The sequence below is a fragment of the Henckelia pumila genome, chromosome 4, assembly GCF_033568475.1.
Source record: "Henckelia pumila isolate YLH828 chromosome 4, ASM3356847v2, whole genome shotgun sequence".
Taxonomy (NCBI): Eukaryota; Viridiplantae; Streptophyta; class Magnoliopsida; order Lamiales; family Gesneriaceae; genus Henckelia; species Henckelia pumila.
The window spans coordinates 34948928-34972866 of NC_133123.1; the positions used below are offsets into that span (position 1 = coordinate 34948928).

The 23939-nt window shown below is 32.2% G+C and overlaps 1 protein-coding gene across 5 annotated transcripts; it reads right to left on the bottom strand.

Annotated features, from left to right (window-relative positions):
* Positions 1-2849: 2849 nt before the first annotated feature.
* LOC140863988 (zinc finger CCCH domain-containing protein 36-like) lies at positions 2850-16282 on the bottom strand. Of its 5 annotated transcripts, none has more exons than XM_073267839.1 (8): positions 16119-16282; positions 15981-16019; positions 13098-13282; positions 9471-9915; positions 7854-7877; positions 7533-7658; positions 4797-5191; positions 2850-3019 (listed from the first exon to the last, which is right to left on the bottom strand). In XM_073267839.1, exons 3-6 carry the CDS (start codon positions 13214-13216, stop codon positions 7623-7625), a joined length of 624 nt encoding a protein of 207 aa, XP_073123940.1. In that variant the 5' UTR covers positions 13217-13282; positions 15981-16019; positions 16119-16282; the 3' UTR covers positions 2850-3019; positions 4797-5191; positions 7533-7622. The 5 variants fall into 5 exon arrangements, with proteins under 5 accessions (XP_073123940.1, XP_073123939.1, XP_073123937.1 ...); XM_073267838.1 differs by having other exon boundaries at positions 7529-7658; XM_073267836.1 differs by lacking the exon at positions 7533-7658.
* Positions 16283-23939: the final 7657 nt, after the last annotated feature.

Genomic DNA, 23939 nt, shown 5'->3' on the forward strand with positions numbered 1-23939 from the left:
TTTTTAGTTATATAACTCAAAAAAAAAAAAAAAAACTCCCTTCATCTCAATTATATAGTTCATGTTTTATTTTTTATTTGTCCTAAATATATAGTCATATATCATATTTAGTAATATTTTTTTACACTTCTTTACTAATATACCCATATTAACTACACATTGAAAATTGTGCAATCATTTTTTAATACATTTGGATAAAATAGAAAGTTTGTATAAAATTTACTTTTTCAATAATTTTTTCTTAATCTGTGTGAAAAAAAAGTAGGACTATATATTTGAGACGGAGGAATATATAATTAATTTATTTTTCATCCACTAATATAAAATACAATGAGTTTATTTTTAGTTATTTTATTTTAGTTAAATTTCTAATTTTTTTATTAGACTTTACATAGAATTTATAATATATTCGTAATGTTTTTATATTTAATATTGTATTTAATTTTTTTTATTTTAATTTTTTAAAGATTAATTAATGTGTTTTATTATGATAAAAATATCATATTTCAATCTTTAATTTTATAAAAATTTGTATTTTTTAATTTATTTTGTGAAAAAATCTGTTAATTCGGTGACGGACCGAATTAACCGATTTTAATTTGGTTCGTTAAATCGATTTTAAAATAAATTCGGTTCGATTCAATTAGTCTAAAAATAATTTGGTTCGTTTTTGACCGAATTAACCGAATGCTCACCCTAGCCATGGACATCGGTCTCTCAAGCGGTAAAATTACAATGATGTGAAATCTAAAATAAAGAATAAAAACCCCTATGTTAAATTAAAGGTCTATCGAGAACATGTGTTTTTAAAAATAAGGCATATTTACCCCACTTGTACTCTGTAGGGTTTTAAGTCTATATTTTAAAACACAAGATTTTAGAATGCCAATAATTTTATGTAAAAGTTACGTGCTTTTTAAGATTTTCATAGGGGTTATAAATTTAGTTGTCCGTTTATCAAGAAGTTAGTCACATAACGTCTTCACATCGACTACAAAAAAAGTTATATAAAACTTTACAAGATTGAGTCTCCACTTGGCTACTACTAAGATTTGGATTCCTTTTTGGGCCCATTGCATAATGTATATTGTACAAATAAAACGGAATCATCCTAAAGATCTTGGTGTCTATTATACAAGAAGTGAGAAACAAACTGATCTGAGCCAACATTTTCCGAATATTCACAAGGTGTTTACATAATCCAGAAGAAATCGAAGAAATGATGTACACCCAAGGGTAGCTGTAGTCATTTTGTGGGAAATCGTGGAAAATATGTCATAATTGGGAAGAAATCGAAGAATTTCTTGGAAATCCTACAAAATCCATTCATTCTTTTTTCTTTTATTATATAGATCCACTAGAGATCAAAACTTGTTGAATGAAACAAGTTCCTTCTTTTGTCCCTTCCAGGATCGGAAAAGAAAGAACTCATTAATATATTCAAATAATTACATATTTACAAGATATTGTTTCAATTCATCTTGTTTCATAATATTTGGGGTGTACTATTGATCCTTATATATCGTATTAAGGATCGAAATATGATTTCCTGTGGTCATGTCTGGTTCCAATTCCTAGATTCCAATTCAAGGTCACCCATTCACTGTTGATTTATTTCTCTTTTTATCCAATATTTCCTTAAAATGTTAGTAAATCGAATCCAATCACAAGCGAAGCAAATATTGGGCAGTTTAAGGATGTGAAACAAGTTTGATTGTACATCCAAAAAATAATTACGCATGTAATTCGTTCTGATAACGAGGGAGTTTAAAATCCATAACTAGGGGGAATCCGCACCCCTACGTGGACATCTAAAGACTAGAAATATAGCAGGCTACTTAAGGAAAAATATTGACAAGAAGAAACCATTCAAAAAAAAGATACGCTAGAAAATTAAAAAGGAAAATTTAAGATCAAGTTCAAGAGGCAGGACCAGTTTTTCATCAGCAATAAAGAGCAGTCAGGTTAGCAACTCACCAACTATAACTAAGAATGAAGATTAAAAATATATGTATCTACAGGGCTAATTATTTCCAGATATACAGGCAAACAGAGTTAGGCTCACCAAAGAAAATATGTAACAAATTTAAAAAATGGCTGCAACAAATTAACTACAATATAGTTGTGAAGTAATGTCTGATATATTGGGCTTAAGAACTCAATGGCTAGATCTTTTGGACTTGGTCTATTTCATGTTAGTTTGGGCTTTGGACTGAAACAAGTTACATGGCCAATAATTTTGTCAAGCCCAAGTCCAAACAGCAGTTGATGAGAGTCGGTGACTTCTAGCCGTTGGGGGTTAACAGTCTGTGCAACAAACTTAAAAGGGAATCGTTGTTACAGTTATATGGAACCCAGTATTCAGAGTAATACAATCAATCTCTTCAGAAAAAAGAACACGAGGCATCAGAAACAGAGAGAAGAAAGGATCGACTTAGAGAAAGGAAGAACAAGGTTTTCACAAAGGGATTTCAAAGACTTTGTAAAGTGTTCTTATTTCTTAATTCTCATTCATGTATTCAAGCTTTCTTATTTGTATTCTGGTGGTATTGTGTATTTACTTGTATCTAGATTGTTGGGGTTAAACCGAAAGAAAGGTCTCCCGTGGATGTAGGCTGGTTGATAGCCGAACAACGTAATTTCGATGTCGTTTGAATTCTTGCACTTGAGATTTTGTGTTGCTGGTTAATTCGAGTTATCTGTTGGATTAAATCAAAGAAATCTTCTAGATATTATCTTGTGGTGTTATTGGTGCGAATTGTTCTTGAGAGGAGTCGTGTTCTTGGAGTCGAGAATTACATTGAATCATAACAATAGTCATGAAACAATAATTCTGATTACGACACCAACATAAATGCATAGAAGAAAATCACCTGCGGGTTCTAGCTAAACTAATCCTAATTAATGAACATTGTAAAATACTTCATGATTTTCACATATATAATGACAGAGAAACCAGAGTTTAAGTAGGAGAGGATTTTGAAATGCTAGCCGCCTTCCGGTACTTCTTCACATAAGCCTGCAAAGAATTAAAATCTTTGCATGAATTTATTTATTGATAAACTGAATAGAAAAAGTTCAACAAATATTGATAAAAGTTATATAAATCTATATTATAGAATTTTGTGGTTTAGGAATTAATGTTATTAATGCCGCAGAAGATAGCTTTTGGATTAAAAGGTTTTACCACGTAAAACGATTACCCATAAAATCTCCTTCAAAGCATTTATGCAATGCGTTTAAGGAAAAAAAAATTGGTCGTCTTCAAGCATAAGCACATTCACGCCTGGTCTAAATGGATACGGTCCAACACCAATACTTAAAATATCCAAATGATAAAATCCCAGTATAGAAGCAATTATGCTTTTTGTCACGAAGGCATCCATGTCAAAAGCAGAATGACTGCATCTAATTTCAGCATGCCATCTAGCTTTGAAACAAAATGCGCTGAAGGGAATTCTCTTGATAGATATTTTGTAGCAAAAAGACAGTAGGAATTATTTTAGACATTTATTATAATAAGTTGATTCTCCTAAATATAAACCCCATTTGAGATGAATTTCAAATCGGTTCACCATCTAAAATTTTCCGCGCGGCATCACGAGCCTAGATTCCTGTTTGAAGTCTATCTCAACCCGGATGACCATCTTCCGCCTGGAATATTTTGGTTGTGGGTCATTTTTTCATATCAATAGTCCTAACCTGGGGAAATTCGATCCAAGGGTTGTCGAATGTACTCTTGAGGGATTCTCTTGCAGAGAAAAAGGACTCAAATGCTATCATCCACCACCGTGAAAGATTTTTGTATTTGACTCTTTGTTAAAGTCAAATTCGATGAAAAATGAAGCTGATATTTTGCCAAACTATTATATGAGGGAGAGTACCTTTTTGGAAGATAAAGGTTATAGATTTCTTCATACTTGACCTACCTTTTACTAAGTCTCCTCTAACACGCATTAGGTTCCAACTATGAACCAAAATTTTTAAAATTTTTTTACAAATAAAATAACAAACTTGCCAACGAGCCTATTTTCCTTCTAGTTGGTAACAATTGGTACGCTCAGGTCTACTCTAAATATAAAATCATCCACATGTCACTGATGATGCGGTAACTACACCCAATTTTACTTCTAGTTTACTTTTGACAGATAGCTCTATTCCTGACATTGATTTACTTGTTGCATTCAGCAAGCTGTTCACAGAATACCCAAAACCTAAAGGGGACTCTAGGGAGCAATGTTTTGTTGAGGGAAAATGATACATTCCAACTGGAAGCAAGCTCAGTAGTTGATAAAAGGTCCACAATAGGATAAAACTTGTTCTTTACGCTAGCTTGAGAAGTGTTGAAGAGAATTATCTTGAAAGATATATTTTTGTGCATGGGATTCAGGAAAGATTTGTTTAGCTAGGTTATAGGTTGTCGGACTAATCAAACATTAATTAGTTAATTCTTTTGTATAAAATCGCCATTGAGATAAATAAAATCAGCTAAATCCTCCTGAAATATCTAAGACCTTATTAAATGTCCAAAATTAAATAAGATAAAAATCCTCTGAGTAGAAAAAAGTTCTCTCATTGGGCTTCTATCAAAGCCAAAAAAAAAAAGTAAACTTTAAAACGAATGCAGGAGTTTCAGCAAATGAACACCGAATTGTTCTGACATAAACAAAGCAAAACCTACAAAACTGATCCATTGGTAAAAAAAGAAAGAAAAAAAAGAAGGGGGAAATGGGAAATATCATTGCAAACAAATATCATTAATGAGTATGGTATCATAAAACATAATCAACACAAACCTGTACTAGCTCAAAAATCTTCGATCTTGAGGCTGAAAGGTGAAATGTATCTCTGGTGGTCATTTTTGGACCTGGGAAATTTGGATGCCTGGATACTCGCAATGATCTTGTCGATGGATTTCTTCATGACAATTTTGTAGGCATCTTTACTCAGATTTCCCTGCTCCCAATATGGTTTCAAAATTTGCCTAATATGTTCAATTAGGACAAATTTGAAGGAGTGGACCTCCCGAATGTTATTACTCTTTGAGCGATCAACCTCGGCAAACCCAACGTTTCCTTTCTGATTTTCTTGTAGCAGTGGCTCCACCCTTTCCCCTCCAACAAATGAAGAATTCGTCCCTCCAAACGTTGTCTCCGGTACGATCTGTGGCTCCTGAGCAGCAGCAGCACTCCTATTCAAAGAAAGTTGAAAATGGACTTGTGAGTTTGAAATTGACAAGGGTTGCCTAGGATGTTTAAAAAAATGATTTGAACAAATTTATTTATATTTTATTGAAATATAAATAAAGATATACAAAATAAAACTCGTTGAGGTTATCAATACTGGCCATTGCCGTCGCTAAGGAGAAAGTTTAACACACTGAGCAAACAATATGGAAAACGGTAGCAATCAAGGCTATTGAGTTGGGTGAATTAAGGCGTAGACATGACTAAATTTTGCAAGGCGAACATGTTTTATTTGAATATGTTATATGTATAAGTTTGGAAACAAGAACGTAACAAGTAATTAACGACTTTATATAGAATGACGCTTTTCTCTAATCATTGAGACAAATTATTTGTAGGTTTTGTCTAGTGTTCTAAATGGCGGTAAGGTTTTAAGTCTATATTTTAAAACACAGGGTTTTAGAAGACCATTAATTTTATGTAAAGGGTTACATGCTTTTTAAGATTTTCATAGGGGTTACAAATTTTATTTGCCCGTTCATCAAGAAGTTACTCACATAACAACTTCACATCGGCTCTATAAAAAAAAAAATAGAAAACTTTACAAGATTGAGTGGGTCTCTCACTCCACTTGGCTACTACTAAGATTTGGATTCCTTTTTGGGCCCATTGCATAATGTATATTGTACACATAAAACGGGATCATCCTAAAGATCTTGGTGTCTCTTATACAAGAAGGGAGAGGAACAAACTGATATGAACCAACTTTTTACGAATATTCACAAGGTGGTTATTTGATATTCTCACAAATCTACCGTGACATGTTCTAGGTATTGAAGAAAACTTACCATGAAATCAATCAACCCCTCATTTCTCGCTTTTTTAGGTGATGAAAAACATGATTATATTTTCCAACAGTTTCGTATCTGCAACATTGTAAAGAAGTTTCTACCTCATAATAGTATGGTTATCAAAGAGCGGTAACTTATGGATAAATGTTATGCATTTTATACGTGGAAAATATTATAATATCTCATCAGCGTAGCACCTAGAACTATCACTAGTCGAATTACTCTATACATATGCTTCACTAATATCTTCCGTCCTATACTGAGGACTGAGGAACGAGTACAAAGGAGAAGGTAAAAAATAAAAAAACCACGGCTGCTGATCTCACAAACCTCGAAAAATGAATGGTCTAAGTTGGTGAAAGCAGGCCTTTAAGAAATGGAATGAGCAAAAGAAATCTTCAACAAAATCTGATAAAAGCTAATGCTACCATGTTGATTACCACCCTTCTCAATACACTATCCTCTTGCCTCCCGGCTCAATCAAAACAAAAAAAATAACTATCAATCAAACGCACGGACGAATTTATAAAGGATGGGACCATCAATACATCTTTCAGCACATAGTGTATAATTCAATTCTAAGTTCTGATAGAAATGATGTACACCCAAGGGTAGCTGTGTTCATTTTGCGGAAAATCATGGGTCATGGAAAATATGTCATGATGACATAATCCGGAAGAAATCTAAGAATTTCTTGGAAATCCTACAAAATCCGAAGTTCTTTTTTCTCTTATAGATGATAAGAACTTCACCTGAGTTCGAATCTTGCTGAGAGATCCACTAGAGATCGGAAATTGTTGAAGAAACAACTAGTTCCTTCTTTTGTCCCTTCCAGGATTGGAAAAGAAAGAACTGATTAATATATTCAATTACGTATTTACAAGATATTGTTTCAATTCATCTTGTTTCATCATACTCCGTTGTGTTCTAGTGGTCCTTATATATCGTATAGGATCGAAATATGGTCGAACGAAAGGATCTCTATTTGAAGGGGTAATAAAAGACTCAAAGATCGTAGATCAATGTTCTCTAGAAGTAATTTATGATTTCCTGTGGTCGTGTCCGGTTCCAATTCGCAGATTCCAATTGGAAGTTATCCATACACTGTTGATTTATTTCTCTTTTTATCCAATATTTCCCTAAAATGTTAGCAAATCGAACCCAATCACAAGAAAAGCAGATATTAGGCAGTTTAAGGATGTGAAACAAGTTTGATTGTACATCCAAAAAACAATTACACATGTAATTCGTTTTGATAACGAGGGAAATGGTTTAAAATCCATAACTAGGGGGAATCCGCACCCCTACGTGGACATCAGAAATATAAGCAGGATACATAAGGAAAAATATTGACATCAAGAAACGATTCAAGAAAAATATCTGCTACAAAGGTAAAAAGGAAAATTTGTAAAAAGGAAAATTTAAGATCAAGTTCAAGAGGCAGGATCAGTCTTTCAACAGCAATATAGAGCAGTCATGTTAGCAGCTCACCTACCATAACCAAGAATGAAAATTAAAAGATATTTGTATCTTCAGGGCTAATTATTTCCAACGTCATCCATATATACAGGCAAACCGAGTATGCTCACCAAAGAAAATATGTAACAAATTTTAACTTTGCCTGCAACAAATTAACAACAATCTAGTCATGAAACAATAATTCAGATTATGACACCAAATGCATAGAAGAAGTTCACCTGCGGGTTCTAGTTAAACTAATCCTGGTTAATGAACATTGTAAAATACTTCATGATTTTCACATATATAATGACAGAGAAACCAGAGTTTAAGTAGGAGAAGATTTTGAAATGCTAGCCTTCTGGTACTTCTTCACATAAGCCTGCAAAGAATTAAAATATTTACATGAATTTATTTAACGCTAAACTGAAAAGAAAAAATCAACACAAAAATTTATATAAATCTATAGCATAGAATTTTGTGATTTAGGAATTAATGTTATTAATGCCGCAGAAGATAGCTTTTGGATTATAAGGTTTTGCCACGTAGAACGCTTGCCCATAAAATCTCCTTCAAAGCATTTTATGCAATTCATTTAAGAAAAAAAATCGGTTGTCTTCAAGCATAAGCACATTCACGCCTGGTCTAATTGGATACGATCCAACACCAGCACTTAAAATATCCAAATGATAAAATTCCAGTACAGAAGAAATTATGCCTTTTGTCATTAAGGCATCCATGTGAAAAGCAGAATGACTGCATCTAATTTCATCATGCCATCTAGCTTTCAAACTAAATGCGGTGAAGGGAATTCTCTTGAAAGATATTTTGTAGCAAATAAAGATTTGTTTAGCTAGAAATAATTTGTTTAGCACAGTAACAATAGGAATTATTGTAGACATTTATATTAATTAGTTGATTCTCCTAAATATAAACCCCATTTGAGATGAATAGTATCAAATTGGTTCCCCATGTAAAATTTTCCACACGGAATGACAAGCCTAGATTCCTGTTTAAATTCTATCTCAAATACCAGATGACCATCTTCCGCCTGGAATATTTGGTTGTGGGTCGTTTGTCCATATCAATAGTCCTGACCTAGGGAAAATAGATCCAAGGGTTGTCGAATGTACTCTTGTGGGATTCTCTAGCAGAGAAACAGGACTCAAATGCTATCATCCACCACCGTACAAAATTTTGTCTTTGAATCTTGGTTCAAGTCACATTTGGTGAAAAATGATGCTGATATTTTCCAAACTATCATCTGAGGGAGAGTACCTTTTTGGAAGATAAAGGTTATAGATTTCTTCCTACTTGACCTACCTTTTCCTAAGTCTCCACTAACTCGCATCAGGTTCCAACTATGAACCAATTTTTTTAAAATTTATATTACCAATACAATACCAACCTTTCCAACGAGCCTATTTCCTGCTAGTTGGTAGCAATAAGCAATCGTTACGCTCAGGTCAACTCTAAATAAAAAATCATCCACATGTCTACAGAAAATCTCAACCATTAGAATCCATCACTGGTATGAGGTAACTACATCCAATTTTTCTTCCAGTTTTCTTTTGACAGATAGCTATATTCCTGACATTAATTTACTTGTTGCATTCAGCAAGCTGTTCACAGAATACTCACAACCTAAAGGGAACTCTAGGGAGCAATATTTTGTTGAGGAAAAATGATATATTCCAACTGGAAGCAAGCACAGTAGTTGATAAAACTTATATTCCACTCTCGTTGGGCTTCTATCAAAGCAACAAAAAAAAAGTATACTTTAAAACGAATGCAGGAGTTTCAGCAAATGAACACCGAATCGTTCTAACATAAGCAAAGAAAAACCTACAAAACTGATCCATTTGTAAAAAAAGAAAGGAAAAAAGAAGAAGAAGAAGGGGGAAATGGGAAAGAACATCATTGCAAACAAATATCATTAACGAGTATGGTATCATAAAACATAATCAACACGAACCTGTACTAGCTCAAAAATCTTCGATCTTGAGGCTGAAATGTATCTCTGGTGGTCATTTCTGGACCTGGGAAATTTGGATGCCTGGATACTCGCAATGATTTTGTCGATGGATTTCTTCATGACAATTTTGTAGGCATCTTTACTAAGATTTCCCTGCTCCCAAAATGGTTTCAAAATTTGCCTAATATGTTCGATTAGTACAAATTTGAAGGAGTGGACCTCCTGAACTTTATTACTCTTTGAGCGATCAACCTCGGCAACCCCAACGTTTCCTTTCTGTAGGAGTGGCTGCACCCTTTCCCCTCCAACAAATGAAGAATTTGTCCCTCCAAATGTTGTCTCCGGTACGATCTGTGTTGTCTCCGGTACTATCTGTGGCTCCTGAGTAGGAGCAGCAACACCAGCAGCAGCAGCAGCAGCAGCAGCAACAGCAACAGCAGCACTCCTATTCAAAGAAAGTTGAAAATGGACTTGTGAGTTTGCAATTGACAGTTTTCTAAAAGACACCTCCACCACCGTTTAGTGTTTAGGGCCGTGGGCCGATATCCATAGCCCCGATTTGTTTTTTAATTTGGGATATTAGGGCTCGTTTGAAAAATATGTATATTCGACTAATGATGATAGATATTATAAAATAATTTTTATATTTTTAGGATAAATTGTTTTTTATTTTATAAATTTCTATCTTGCGATTTCGATCATCTATTTTTTCAAATTTAAATTTTAGTTCATTGTTTTTTGTTTTTTTTTGCCAGTTTACTCCCTTTTTCTGTCGTGGCCTTGAGTTGCTGACATGACACTAATGCAGCGTCGATGTGGAGCTAACATGTGTAGTGTTAGATTAACATTTTTCGATAAAAATAATAATGAATAAAATTTCCAAAAATCAAAATTTATAGGACTAAAACTGAAATCTAAAAACATAAAGGACCAAAATCACAAAGTGACAAATTTAATGGACCAAAATTTCAATTTTTCTTTGAGGCGAAAGCATTGTTGGTTTTTCTTCTTGTAAAGAACTTGTTCAATCGATCTATTTTATGGATCTATCGAAACGGCTCAATTTCGCGTGAAAAAAGAAGAAGAAAGAAAACAGAAGAATCGTCAAATCTAGCCCATGTGCTAGCATCGAAAGAATTTTATTTTCTCCTGTATCATACAGCGCTTGATTCCCATGTGTTTCAGTCAAGTCAAGAAATTCTCGATACTCCGATAGACACTATAAAAAGGAATTCAGTCGATTTGCACACAATATTTCGTGATTACATGGGTAGAATTCAACCTACCTTACGTGCATTACACCAATTATAGATCTAATGTTCTATGATTTACCACGTCAATAATGTATCATTAATTGCGTCTATGTGTAGAGATACGAAATATTGGATACATGATTTGGGTATTATCCTTCGTGTAAAATATCATTAACCGATTACATGAAGGGCAAAAAGGAAAGGAAATAATTTGGAGACTATTTCACGCCCCTTGGGTAGAGTTCAACCTACCTTATGGGCATTATCTCAATTTTAGATCTAATGTCCTATGATTTTCCACGTCAACAATGTATCATTAATTATGCCTATGTATAGAGATACGAACCATTGGATGCATGATTTGGGTATTACCCTTAGTGTACCACGCCTTGCCAAAGGAAAATTCGAAATTGGAGAAAGGTTGGGAATAATTGAATTTCAAAAATTGGTGAGAAATAAAAAAAGAGATATATCTATCTTTAATTAGACCAAAACTTCTTCGTTTTTATTTTACTCAAAACTCTTGTGAGAAGATCTCACGGGTCAATTTCGAGAGATGAATCTTTTTTTTTTGGTCGTTCATAAAAAATATTATTTTTAAGAAAAATTGCATATATCACCCATTTGAAATCTCGGGTTTGCTGATAACCCCTATGAAAGTTTTTTGAGCTAATAAATTCCTGTATTTCTATATGTGTAGCATACATACCCCTTCCAGCTAAAAAATAACAAAAATACCCCTATTTAAATAAATAATTAAATTAATTTTGTTGTATAACTTTATATTTCATTGAATAAAATAATCAAGTTTTAGTTAAATAATTATGAAAATTATATATAATTATTTTATCTTAATATTTATTATATTTGAAATACATTTTAATAGTAAATTGTATTTTTACATTAAATTAAGTAAAAAGTTTAATTTTTTAAATAAAATTTAATATTTAAATTAATTAAAGTGTTTGTATAAAACTTAATTGAAAATATAAGTTAATGTATTGATTTAATTTAAATTTTTAGTAAAGAGTGATAGAAGAGTTTATAAAAGTCATTTAAAGACAGTTTAGTCATTTTTCAGCTGGAAGAGGTGTGTATGCTACAGATCTAGAATTACAGGGGTCTACTAGCTCAAAAAACTTTCATAGGGAGTTATCAGCAAACTCAAGATTTTACAGGGTGATAAACGTCATTTCACCTATTTTTTCAAAAAATATTACTTTTTATTGTAAATATGGGTCGGGTTGATCCGTCTCACAGATAAAGACCTACTCTTTATTTTATGGCTTTGGTGTGGCCAAACTTGTAATTCTTGGTCAAGGAATACAAAACTTTGGGATTTTATTGATTTGTTAAAATATAATTGAGGTTTGTGCATAATTTTTTCTTTTTTTATATAAGAGTGTCAATTGTTTTCTTGTATTGTCGAGATTATTGATATTTGTTTGTTTGTTAGACTGACCAACTAGTTTAGATTCGTTTAATCAACTGTTAAATTAAATATCAATTTCACAATTATTTGATCCTTCTACCATGTGAAGCAACTAAATTTTTTTCTTTTGAATTTTTAATTCTTATGGAGAAAAACTAACTAGATAATCTAAACAAGGCTAGATAGATAACGCAACCACTTGGATTTGTCTTGTTTAGCTTCAACAATCTTGCTAGTTGTAATGCTATCAATAAATTAAATCATTATCGCTTGCATGACATTGTTTATTGACAAGGCTTAATTAGAGCACACATTTCTAGTTAACTAATAATAAGGAAAGACATGAATTAAATTTTAGTTATGAATTTTTAATATAAATTGATATTATTGCATTGATGATCAAATTATAAAATACCAATGGTAGAGCCTATCGAAACCAAGGCTAGTTTTCTCTAAGTTTATTTAATCGATTTAGTTTCATTCCATGTTATTTAGTTTATTTGTCAGAATTTAAACTTTTATTTTCTCAGGATTCATTTAAATCCCTTATGTTTCTTTTTATTGTTTTAAAGTTGTTAGCACGATAATTCACAGTTTCTTGTTAGAACGATCTCTACTCATGCTATTACATATTTAATAATTTTATTGCAGTTAGGTTGATTTTGGTGAGGTACGACTAAGCATTGCCAGTATTTATCTAGAAAGCAAATGTTGAATTGATCAAGAATATTCCCTCGATATCCGTAGTAACTCACTAAACTCGTGGCTAAAAAAAAAACTCACTAAACTGGTGACAATAGACAACCAAATCTCAAGAGGAATAAAGAATATTGAACTTGATTTAATATCATTCATTTCTTGAAACCTTTACACATGCTCATACAAAATATTCACTAAAAATAAATGTCAACGCAATTTACCATACCAGAAATTTAAACTGACCTGTGCGGCAGCTGCGTTGATTTACTATGGGTAGAACTACATTGTGATTCTAGTCGCCAATTGTCGAAACCAGGAGACATTTTGGTTAAGAGCAAACTTTTGCCACGATTCACATTCATATTCCTCCAAAACTTATTATATAAGGTTAATGAACCGTAAAAATATTGTCGTGAAACTACAAGTACCTGTTTGAAGAAGAAAGGATATATACTTAGCCTATGTGAAACAAGTCAGTTTCAACGAGCTATAAAATTTTGACTAGAGAAGCAAGCAAGAATTTACCCCACCTGAACATTATTAGTTCAAACAGAAGTAAAATAATGAGAACATTGCAATAAATAAAAGGCTAATTGCATACATTATCCCTGTAAAATTAGAGATTGCTGAAAACTCTCTATAACTGTAACTCCCCTTGTGTTTTCAAATTTTGAGCAGTACAAAAACCCCTGAAAACACGTACGGACAAGGGGATAAATGAATGCTCAAAATTTGAAAACATGAGGATTTATGTGCTCAATATTTGAAAACACAAGGAGTTAATATATCATTCTTTTTTCATATGAGGATTTTTGCAATTTCAGGATTTCACAAGAGTGATATATGCAATAAACTCATAAATAAATCATGTGCATATTTAAATCACAACTGAGAATATTTCTCAAATTAACAAACTTAAAAGCAAAATGTTTTCCAAGTGTAGTTATACAATAACGATCTCAATAATACATGAAGTGGGATGTTTGTTATTTCATGATATGTAATTTTCACATATTATATTAAATCAAAAGTAAAGCCAATGTCTCTTCAAAAAAAAAAAAAATGGTAAAGCCAATGTAAAGCCATGACCGAAAAATAAATGCACATCGTTAGAAATCGGAAAAAGTATTTTACAGTTGGTTGCCTAACGCTGAGCATATCAAAACAATAATGCATTTTTTGGTTCGTGAAATATAACCTATCACAAGCCCGTAGTTATAATTTATTTGATATCTAAGTTGCTTAATTTAATTATGGATAATGATAGGATGATCTGCAATTCCAATAAGACCTTATATTTGTCTCTCTAACAAAACACTCATGTGGTTAGATCTTTCATATTTGATAGGGAAAATTGCATATATCACCCCTGTGATATCCCGGGTTCGCTGATAACCCCTTGTGTAATATTTTTGAGCTAAAAACCCCCTGTGTTTCCGGATATGTAGCACACGCATACCATTCAGAATTTTACCATAAAAATGACGAAATTGCCCATATCTTATATTCCCAAAGGAAGTACGAATCGGGAAAATTGATGTGTGTGTTTTGTTCGTATGGAAAAGAGGGTCACAGATCGGGGTTTCTTTGGAAGATTGGTGGTCGGAGTTGGTCGGAAATTAAGGAAAACTAGTCGGCTTCGTGGTGAGTACCAACGTAAGATTGGAGCTGTAGCTCGACATATTGAGGGGAAAAAATGAAGAGAAAAATTTCGAGGCTTGTAGGGGAGGTGAAGAGGAGTCTAAAGCAAGCAAGGAATGTCGGAAATACGTCCTGCCGGAGTCGTGATCGGAGAAGATGAAGGTGACGAGTTCAATAGCCGAACTGAATGGGTATGATTTAAGGGTATTTTGGACCAAATTTATAAAAAAAACCCTTGCATTTTCGCATCTATCGGCGCGTGAGCCACAAAACACAGCAGGAGGGGTGTGCGTGCTACAGATCCGGAAACACATGGGGTTTTTAGCTCAAAATTTTTTTACAAGGGGTTATCAGCAAATACGGGATTTCACAAGGGTGATATATGCAATTTTTCCTATTTGATATGTACTAATAGATTTTGTAAGGTGTTGAAATTTATATTATATAACATGTAAGCAATGCAAACAAGAGCAAAATAAGTAAGTAAAACGATATGTTTAACCTAAAGGAGTCTGATTTTTTTATTTTTTTTATTATTTTTTTTTGTAGAAGATACCACAAATTACTGCTATATGTACAAGTTACCTTCTACAGAGAGGCAAAGGCCTATCCGGATTGGTCGTGTTTCCAGTTATGAAATTCTTTATCATGATATAAAAGGAATAAGCATTTATAATAAGATTAGTGATAAAGTAATTGACATTTCAAAAGTAACGGGCAGTGATAAATAAAGTGAGAAGTCAGAAGGCAAACCACCCATGAAGTATGACAATTTTCAGAGTAGCAATTCGTCATCCTTGGATCATATAGTTTTCAACAATGTGAAAATGTATGAATGCAACAATATGTTTAGGAAATCAAAAGAAATATTACTTCAGTGATTGAATTTTTCCCGAGTAAATTGATGTTCCTATAGTAGAATAGCCCTTCAAACTTGTTATACTTAGCAAATTTGGAATCAAAAACAAATTTTCAAGAATTAAATCGAATTTTGTGTGATGCATTAACCAATTATTGATAACAAAATCTCAATAAGATTGATCATAAAATCTTTGAGTTTATAGTTCCCTACGGCTAAACACAAAACAGATACCCCAACATATATGTAGTATCGATCTATTTTGAGTAAGCCTCCGATCTATTCCCAGAGTGGGGTTGGATCGAGTAAGATATCTGTTTTTCAAAATAACCATTGACACAATCTCATATGAGTGTTTGTGTTTTTAATTTTATTTTTTGGATCAAAAACTTTACCAAAATTCAGTCTTTAATTTTCTCAATTTGGTCACATACTCATGATATTAATCGTTCCTATATATATCACAAATTCAAATTCCACGTAATTGTGCGAAGACAAAACAGATCATTTCATGCGACTTAAAAATTGATAACAACAAATCACCGGGAAGCACTCATACAAAAACAGTTGATAACATAAATAAAGTTGACGGCATCAGGATTAAAAAAAATGAAAAGTTTTTTTACACTAAATGGTTAATTCCTTGATGAATCTTCACAAAATCTCTGCAAATAAGATACAAAGATGAAACTCGGTTAGAACAACGCAACAACAAAACAAATAATAGAAAGATAAAAAATAAATCGCAATCACAAAAATAAAACCTGAAAATCTTGATAAAACAAATCTCATTTGCTGGTTCGAAAACTCTCGCTATGTATACGCAGATTAACTCAAAGAATTGAGAAGTAAAATGGGTCCGAGGAGGATTATTAAGCCGCCATGCAAATAACTCAAAGGGAATAAAACTGATTTCAGTCTCACTGTAAATTTTCAATATGTGTATGAGAGAGATGACAGGTGAGAATTCTCTGTCTAAATTTATTGTCAGGAAAACAACAAACAAAAGATGGCAAAAAAGTTGAAATGGATTTGTTGGAATAATCTCATTTATTGCTCATTTATAATTTTATTATTTGGATTGCAAAAGATTTTGTTAATGAGTGATGCTACATGTATATCAATTTTATATCACAAAAATTGAATATTAAAAATCAAATTTATCTAAATTAATCTCATAATACATTGAATACAAAATCTTATGCTATAACAACAAAATCTCACGATATAATCTATCTACACGATATTTGAGGTATCTTTAACATCATTTTTTTTGTTAATGAAAATTTGTTATTTTTTTGTAGTAAAATAATTATTTCACGCCTCTAAGTAATCTTTATAACATATAATTATTTCGCTCACAGAACCTTAATCATTTTTTTCAAAAAAAAAACTTTTTTCTTATCGAATTTAAACATGGACAACGATTTATAATCAATGCATTTTACTTTATTAATATAAATTGGTTGTTCTAGAATGTGTTGAAAATTTAAAATCATTAATTTCTTATTTTGAACAAAATCTATATATGATTAACAGTTTTATTAATTGAGTATTGATAATCACTCATAATCTATAATCCACCTACAATATGTAATCCATCCGATATTTATTCCTATCGATTGCTTAAATCAATTATTTTCTATTTTAAAAACATATCAAAATTTTTTGCCAATTTTTATATTAATAATTTCCCATTTATTTACAATTTGTAATGTTCAACAATGGAGTTAGGTTTGGATAAATATACTAATTTTGGTTTAATTTTTGTATTGGAACTAATTAGTTTTAACAAATTTAATTTATACATCGAATTTGTTTGTATTTCCCTTTACAAAATTGTTTTACCTCAATGTTATCAAATAATAAAGGAAAATGTTACATGCACAACGATGATTACATGATAAAGGATAAAAAAATAATTGTTGTTGTCGATCTTGTCAGACTTTTGAGAATCACGAGTGGCGTGGGTTCACGTGATAACCACGAGTGACGTGGATTTACAAGGTGCCAAGCTGGTCGGGCTTTTTATACAACCACGAGTGGTAGGTAGGTTTATGTAGTGCCGAACTGGTCGGATTTTGAGACAACCACGAGTGGTGGATTTACGTAGTGCCGAACTGATCAGGATTTTGAGACAACCACGAGTGATGGATTTACTTAGTGCCGAACTGGTCGGGCTTTTGAGGGAGGCCACGAGTTGCGTGGGTTTACACGTTGCCGAACTGGTCGGGCTTTTGTAATTCGCGAAGCGTCGTTGTTAATTGGGCTTATAAAGTGTCAAGTCGTAGAGTGGGCCTTAGTGATAGATTGCATGCTCGATATCATAAAATAGGGCCTTACTGCGAGATTGCACGTCCAATATAGTAAAATATGGCCTTAGTGCAAGATTGCATGCCCAATATGGAAAAATAGAGCCTTACTGCGAGATTGCATGCCCGATATAGTAGAATTGAGCCTTAATACAAGATTGCATGCCCGATATATGTAAAAAAAAAACCCGAACAAAAAATACAAAGCAATAGAAGTCCAACAAATCTTATCACAAGAAAACAAACATATCATTTTGATAGTAGGAGATGCCTCAGAATATTATTTAAAAAATGATAATAAATTTAAAAAATAAAACTTTGATGATTTAATTCCAACATAAATATAATTGAAATACTTATTTCTCGTTCATGTGTTGTCGATGATATGATTTTGGATGTATAATAAGATAACATCTTCTATTCTTTGATCAAAGAACTAACTTGATGTAGCAAGCACAAAATGATCTTCACCGTCTAGAATGAGTGTAAAGATGTTATGAGCACGTGGTATAAATTTCTAAAAAATCCAGCGTTTAGATTTTGTGTAATCGCTTTTTCAAAAATCCTACACAATAATCATACGAGAAGAACAACAAATTCTATTCGGCCGTGTATATCCATGACTAAAAGTTTCCAAAATAGATCTTCACCGTTCATAATTTGCATCATGATAATACAAATTCGTTGTATAAATTTCAAAGCAATCCAATGGCTATATTTTTTGCAACTGCTTTTTAAAAAAATGCCGCATGCGATAATAACAACAGATTGTGTTTGGCCGTAAATATCTGCATCTAAAGCAACCAATAAAGATCTCCATCGTTTAGAATCTGCACATGATGTTCTAAACACACGGTGTAAATTTTGCATAAATCCAACGGTTAGATTTTCCGCAATTGCATGTGCAATCAGGACGGGCAGAAATCATGCGAGCTGTGCAACTTGTGTTCGACAGATAGAATCTGCTCCTAAATGACCAATCACGATCTTCACCGTTCAGTTACGAGATAACATAATTATAAATATGCATACCAAATTTGAACCCGAACCGACGGTTCAATTCATCCCAACTTCTTTTGCAAGTGGCTGATGTGCAAAATCTGAAACTCATACAAAAAATTCTTCCTTCTATTTTCCGTTCTTGAGTCAAACGGGAAGAGTAATCGTGAGTTTAGTTTTCGTTCCTATAGACACGGTGTCAATTGATGCGTTCAAAAATTTCACATCAAATATATATTACCTCGAACCGGTAATCAACGAACTAATTTCTTCAATAAACCGAGCCGAATGATCCCAAATATTTCCGTGTATCAAAGAAAACATGTGAGATGGCTCGCCCGAATGCGAAGCCACTACGACGCTCAAGTCAGTATAGGATTCAATAAAAAATATATTGAAATTACAAAGGATAGAAAACATGTAAAAGGAAAAAGACATAAATAAAATGTGTAAGAAAAGTATGAGAGACATTATGGAAAATGTCCCGTTATAAGGGTTAGAGACCCCTTATTTATAGGAAGAGAGTCTTACTCCATATAGAATTTCTAATGTATCAGGCAACTAGATCCATGCATATCCATGCAATATTCTGATATATCTCTAAAATATAAAAAAATATATTATATGATTTTTATCATATCATCACAATGTAAAACGTTGCTCTGGCCCATTATACAAGTAACATAACCCAACAATAAATTTCTTTGAAATATACAAATGATTTTGCTTACATGAGTTGTAGCCTTTTCACAAGTATGCTGCATCCAAATGTTTTCTACCTTAACTTTCTTTAGATGTTCTTTTATGTGCCCAGTATTCTGTAAACGTGGAAAAATTTTAAATGTTAAAATGCAGGGAAAATAATTTTTTGTTCACTTATTAATTTGTCATGCTTTTGGATTTTGATTCATTAAGTATTTTTCTTTTATCCACTTAGTGCTCGGAAGTTGTATTTTGTTCAATAACTTTGATATTTTTCTTTTATTTTTATTTTTTTAGAGTCCTGACATGACACCTTGTAATGATGGCATGCTACCAGGAATTGTTTGACATGTCTAATGTCATGACTTCAACAATTAAACCAAAGTATTCGTACATTAAAAGTTTGTGCACCAAAACTAATATGTTAGGGAAAATTGCATATATCACCCATGTAAAATACCGGGTTTGCGTATAACTTTCTGTGAAATATTTTTGAGCTAATAACTCCCTATGATTCTACATATGTAGCACGCGCACCCTTCCCGCTGTGTTTTGTGGCTCACACGCTGTTAGATGCAAAAATGCAAGTGTATTTTATAAATTCGGTCTAAAATACCCTTAAATGATACCAAGTCAAATCGGCAATTGAACCCGTCACCTTCATCTTCTCCGATCGCGACTCCAGCCAGCCATATTTCCGGCATCTCCTTGCTTGCTTCAGACACCTCTTCATCTCCCCTACAAGCCTCGACCTTTTCCCCTTTATTTTCTTCCCTCAATCTGTCGGGCTCCAGCTCCAATCTCACGCAGATACTCACCGCCAAGCCGACTGGCTCTCCTTCATTTTCGACCACCAATCTTTCATAAAAACCCCGATCTGTGACCCTCTTGTCCAGACGAACAAAGGGGATACATGATCCGTACTTCTTTTGGGAAGATAATATAGGTGCAATTTTGTCATTTTGATTTTTTATTATAATAAAATTTTGAATGGGATACATGTTCTATAAATGTGAAATCATATATAGGGAGTTAGTAGCTCAAAAATATTTCACAAGGAGTTATACGCAAATTCGACATTTCACAGGGGTGATATATGCAATTTCCCAATATTTTAATACTCAATTAACCAAAACTCATTAATGAGGATGAGATAATTTAGCGAACCAAAAAAATCATTCTCTCTTTTGTTTCTATTAAACTACATGGAGAAACAACCTTTTATAATACCATGCATCGGAATCGTGCACATCCCAATTGTTTTTGGTAATGTGTATTCATTTTTTTTATTTTCTATTTTTGAAAATTAACATGATAAATGTTTAATAATATAGAGTATAGAATTTACATATATTATGAGGAAAAACACATATATCACTCCTGTGAAATCTCGTCATCGCTGATAACCCCTTGTGAATATTTTTGAGCTAAAAACCCCCTGTATTTCCGGATCGGTAGCACGCGCACCCCTCCCATTGTGTTTTGTGACTCACGCGTTGTTAGATGCGAAAATGCAAGTGTTTTTTTTATAACTTTGGTCTAAAATACCCTTAAATGATACCCAGTCAATTCGGCAATTGAACCCGTCACCTTCATCTTCTCCGATCACGACTCCGGCCAGCCATATTTCCAAAGTCACCTTGCTTGCTTTAGACTGCTCTTCACCTCCCTTAAAAGTCTCGACATTTTTCCCTTCATTTTCTTCCCTCAATCTGTCGGGCTTCAACTCCAATCTTACACAGGTACTCACCACAAAGCCGACTGGTTCTCCTTCATTTTCGACCAACTCCGACCACCAATCTTCCAAAGAAACCCCGATCCGTAACCCTCTTGTCCAGACGAACAAAACACACACATAAATTTCACCGATCCGTACTTCATTTGGGAAGATAAGATAGGGGCAATTTTGTCATTTTGATTTTTTATTATACTAAAATTTTGAATGGTATGCGAGCTGTAAATGTGAAATTATAGGGAGTTATTAACTCTAAAATATTTTCCATGGAGTTATACGCAAATCCGACATTTCACAGGGGTGATATATATAATTTTTTCCTATATTATGAAGACATAGAGAACATAAGGTGTTTACGTGTAATTATTATTTATTTTGGAGACAATCATTTTTTTTTCTATATTTCTCCGCCATTTTGGCGCGATATATTGTCAAAATTAGTCGCAATATTATATATATTTTTTTTGTTTTGGTAATTTGTTTGTTTTTTTTAATTGTTTTTTTTGGGTCATTTTCTCATATGAATGTGTACATATGACTGATATGTTGGCTTATCATAGCCATATGGATAAAAGTACCACAGTTCCATGTTTTCAAAATCGGACCGACCGGTTCGGGAACAGGTCATTGATCCGGTCCGCATTACTCCTAAAAACCATTTTTATGGTCAGAACTAGTCGAATCGGTTCAACCGGTTTTCAATTTTTTTTTATTTTTTTTAAAATTTTAAAACCTTAATTTAATATTTTATTATATATATATATATTTTTTGAAATGTGTACTTCATTAAAATATTATTTTAGTGATATTAGAATGTTTTTATTTAATTAATTAATTTATAAAAATATATAACTATAATTAATATTTTGAATACATTTATATGGTTATTTAGTTTTCAAACTATGATATATATATTTTTCTATTTATATACATTGTTTTAGGTTTTTAAAATTTTAAATATATTATTAATTATATTATATTATATGAAAGATTTTTCGGTCCGATCGTCCGGTTAAAACGGTCCGACTGGTTGGACCGTTTTTTTAAATAAATCGGTTCGATCATGGGTTCGGTTATTAAAACAATTTCACAATTAACAACAAAAAATTAAAAACAAAATACAACGATTTAATGTTAAAATTATTCGACAAAATATATATATATATATATATATATATATATATATATATATATATATATATATTTTCAGCTGCTCAACCAATGCTGCCCAACTCTTCCCCGACAACAAAAACCCGGTACCGTGTTTTAGTGATACGAAATTTTTTTTTAAAAAAAACTAAAACCCGGATCGAGGACGAGGTGGACAGGAATGATTGGGCAGCTGAAAATTACTCTATATAACTAGTTCTCCACTCTTCTCCCACCAACATATGAACCCGTTATCCTTCTAATTAAGTTAGGGAGTGTTTGAAAGATTATGTTTTTTTAGAAGTTATTAAGAGAGTGTTTGCAATCACTAAAAAAAAAGTGATTGTTAGATTTTGGCTTAAAAAAATCATTTTTGTGTGTTTTTTAAACCTAAATTATGTGTTAGTTTATGCTTAACTTAATTCTTCTATATTAAAGTATTATAATTATTAATAAAGACAAAAATATCTCAATAAATAAATTATATAATCAAATATAATATCTTTTAATCATTTTTATATATATAATAAAAAATATAATTTTTATTAATTGAAATTATAGTATTATAATTATATATTAATAAAATTTCAACTGAACAAATAAATTATATATATAGATAAAATATATTTTAATATACTGACAAATATAATAAAATGAATATTTGTTGTTTTATTTTTTTCTCAAGAACGATAGTTTAATATCATAAATAAAAAAGGAGAGCAATGTACGAGGTCGATTGATCAAGAGATCCAATCTTGCATTACAACAAAAACCAAAGGAGAAAAAAATGATATCAAAATAATATTCTCGAAAACATAAAAGACTCGGAATATTTTCATTAAAGCTTGATCGAAGGTAATGTTGTCGAACGATTAAATCAATCATAGTCACCGTTTTATTTTATTTTTTGAAATATGATACTGATTATTTAAGAATTCATATAGAAGAATTCAACATGAAAATTTCATGATAAAATAATCTCCTATAAAAAAAGGCCATGCGTGGCGACCCGAGCACTGACTTCATGGCACGTGAATATCACTCACTATCCTGATTTACGTGATTCTGACGGCCAAAAGTTTATTCAATTGGCTAATACGTTTTGGGTAAGCTTTGTGGTTCTTCGAATCATACTTAATCAAAATATAAGAAAAAATATTTATTTTAATATATGTTTATCAATATATTGAAATATATTTTAGTTGTGTATATATATATATATATAATTCATTTACACAACGGTTTCACGAGTCAATTTTGTGAGACAAATCTCCTATTTGAGTCACATATTAAAAAATAATACATTTTTTTAAATATGGGTTAAGAATAAAGATTCGTGAAACAGTCTCATTGTGAGACCCACTTTTATTTATTGTATGAGCTCAAAGATCTTCAAGTTTGAAGTAGAGAGATGCTTCTGGTGGTCATTTTTGGTCCTGGAAAATTTTGATGCCTCGATGCTTCCAATAATCTTGTCGATGGATTTCTTCATGACAATTTTGTAGGCATCTTTACTCAAATTTCCTTGCTACCAACGTGGTTTCAAAAGGTCCCGGCCATGATATGTTTTTCAAGACGGAAAAATTTGAAATAATGGACCTCCTTAATGTTATTACTCGTTAAGCTCTTATCAACCTCAGCGACCCCCATATTTCCCTCCGCACTTTCCTTTTGCAGTGCCTCCAGTC

Bases quoted from the DNA above. Each gene is read 5' to 3' on its own strand.
- LOC140863988 (XM_073267836.1), bottom strand. From the start codon at position 13,216: ATGAATGTGAATCGTGGCAAAAGTTTGCTCTTAACCAAAATGTCTCCT. The intron at 7,878-9,470 runs GTTCGTGTTGAT...AATTCTTTGCAG, and splicing joins AGATTTTTGAGCTAGTACAG to GCTTATGTGAAGAAGTACCA. The intron at 5,192-7,853 runs GCTAGCATTTCA...TTCTTTGAATAG, and splicing joins ATGTGAAGAAGTACCAGAAG to GAGTGCTGCTGCTGCTCAGG.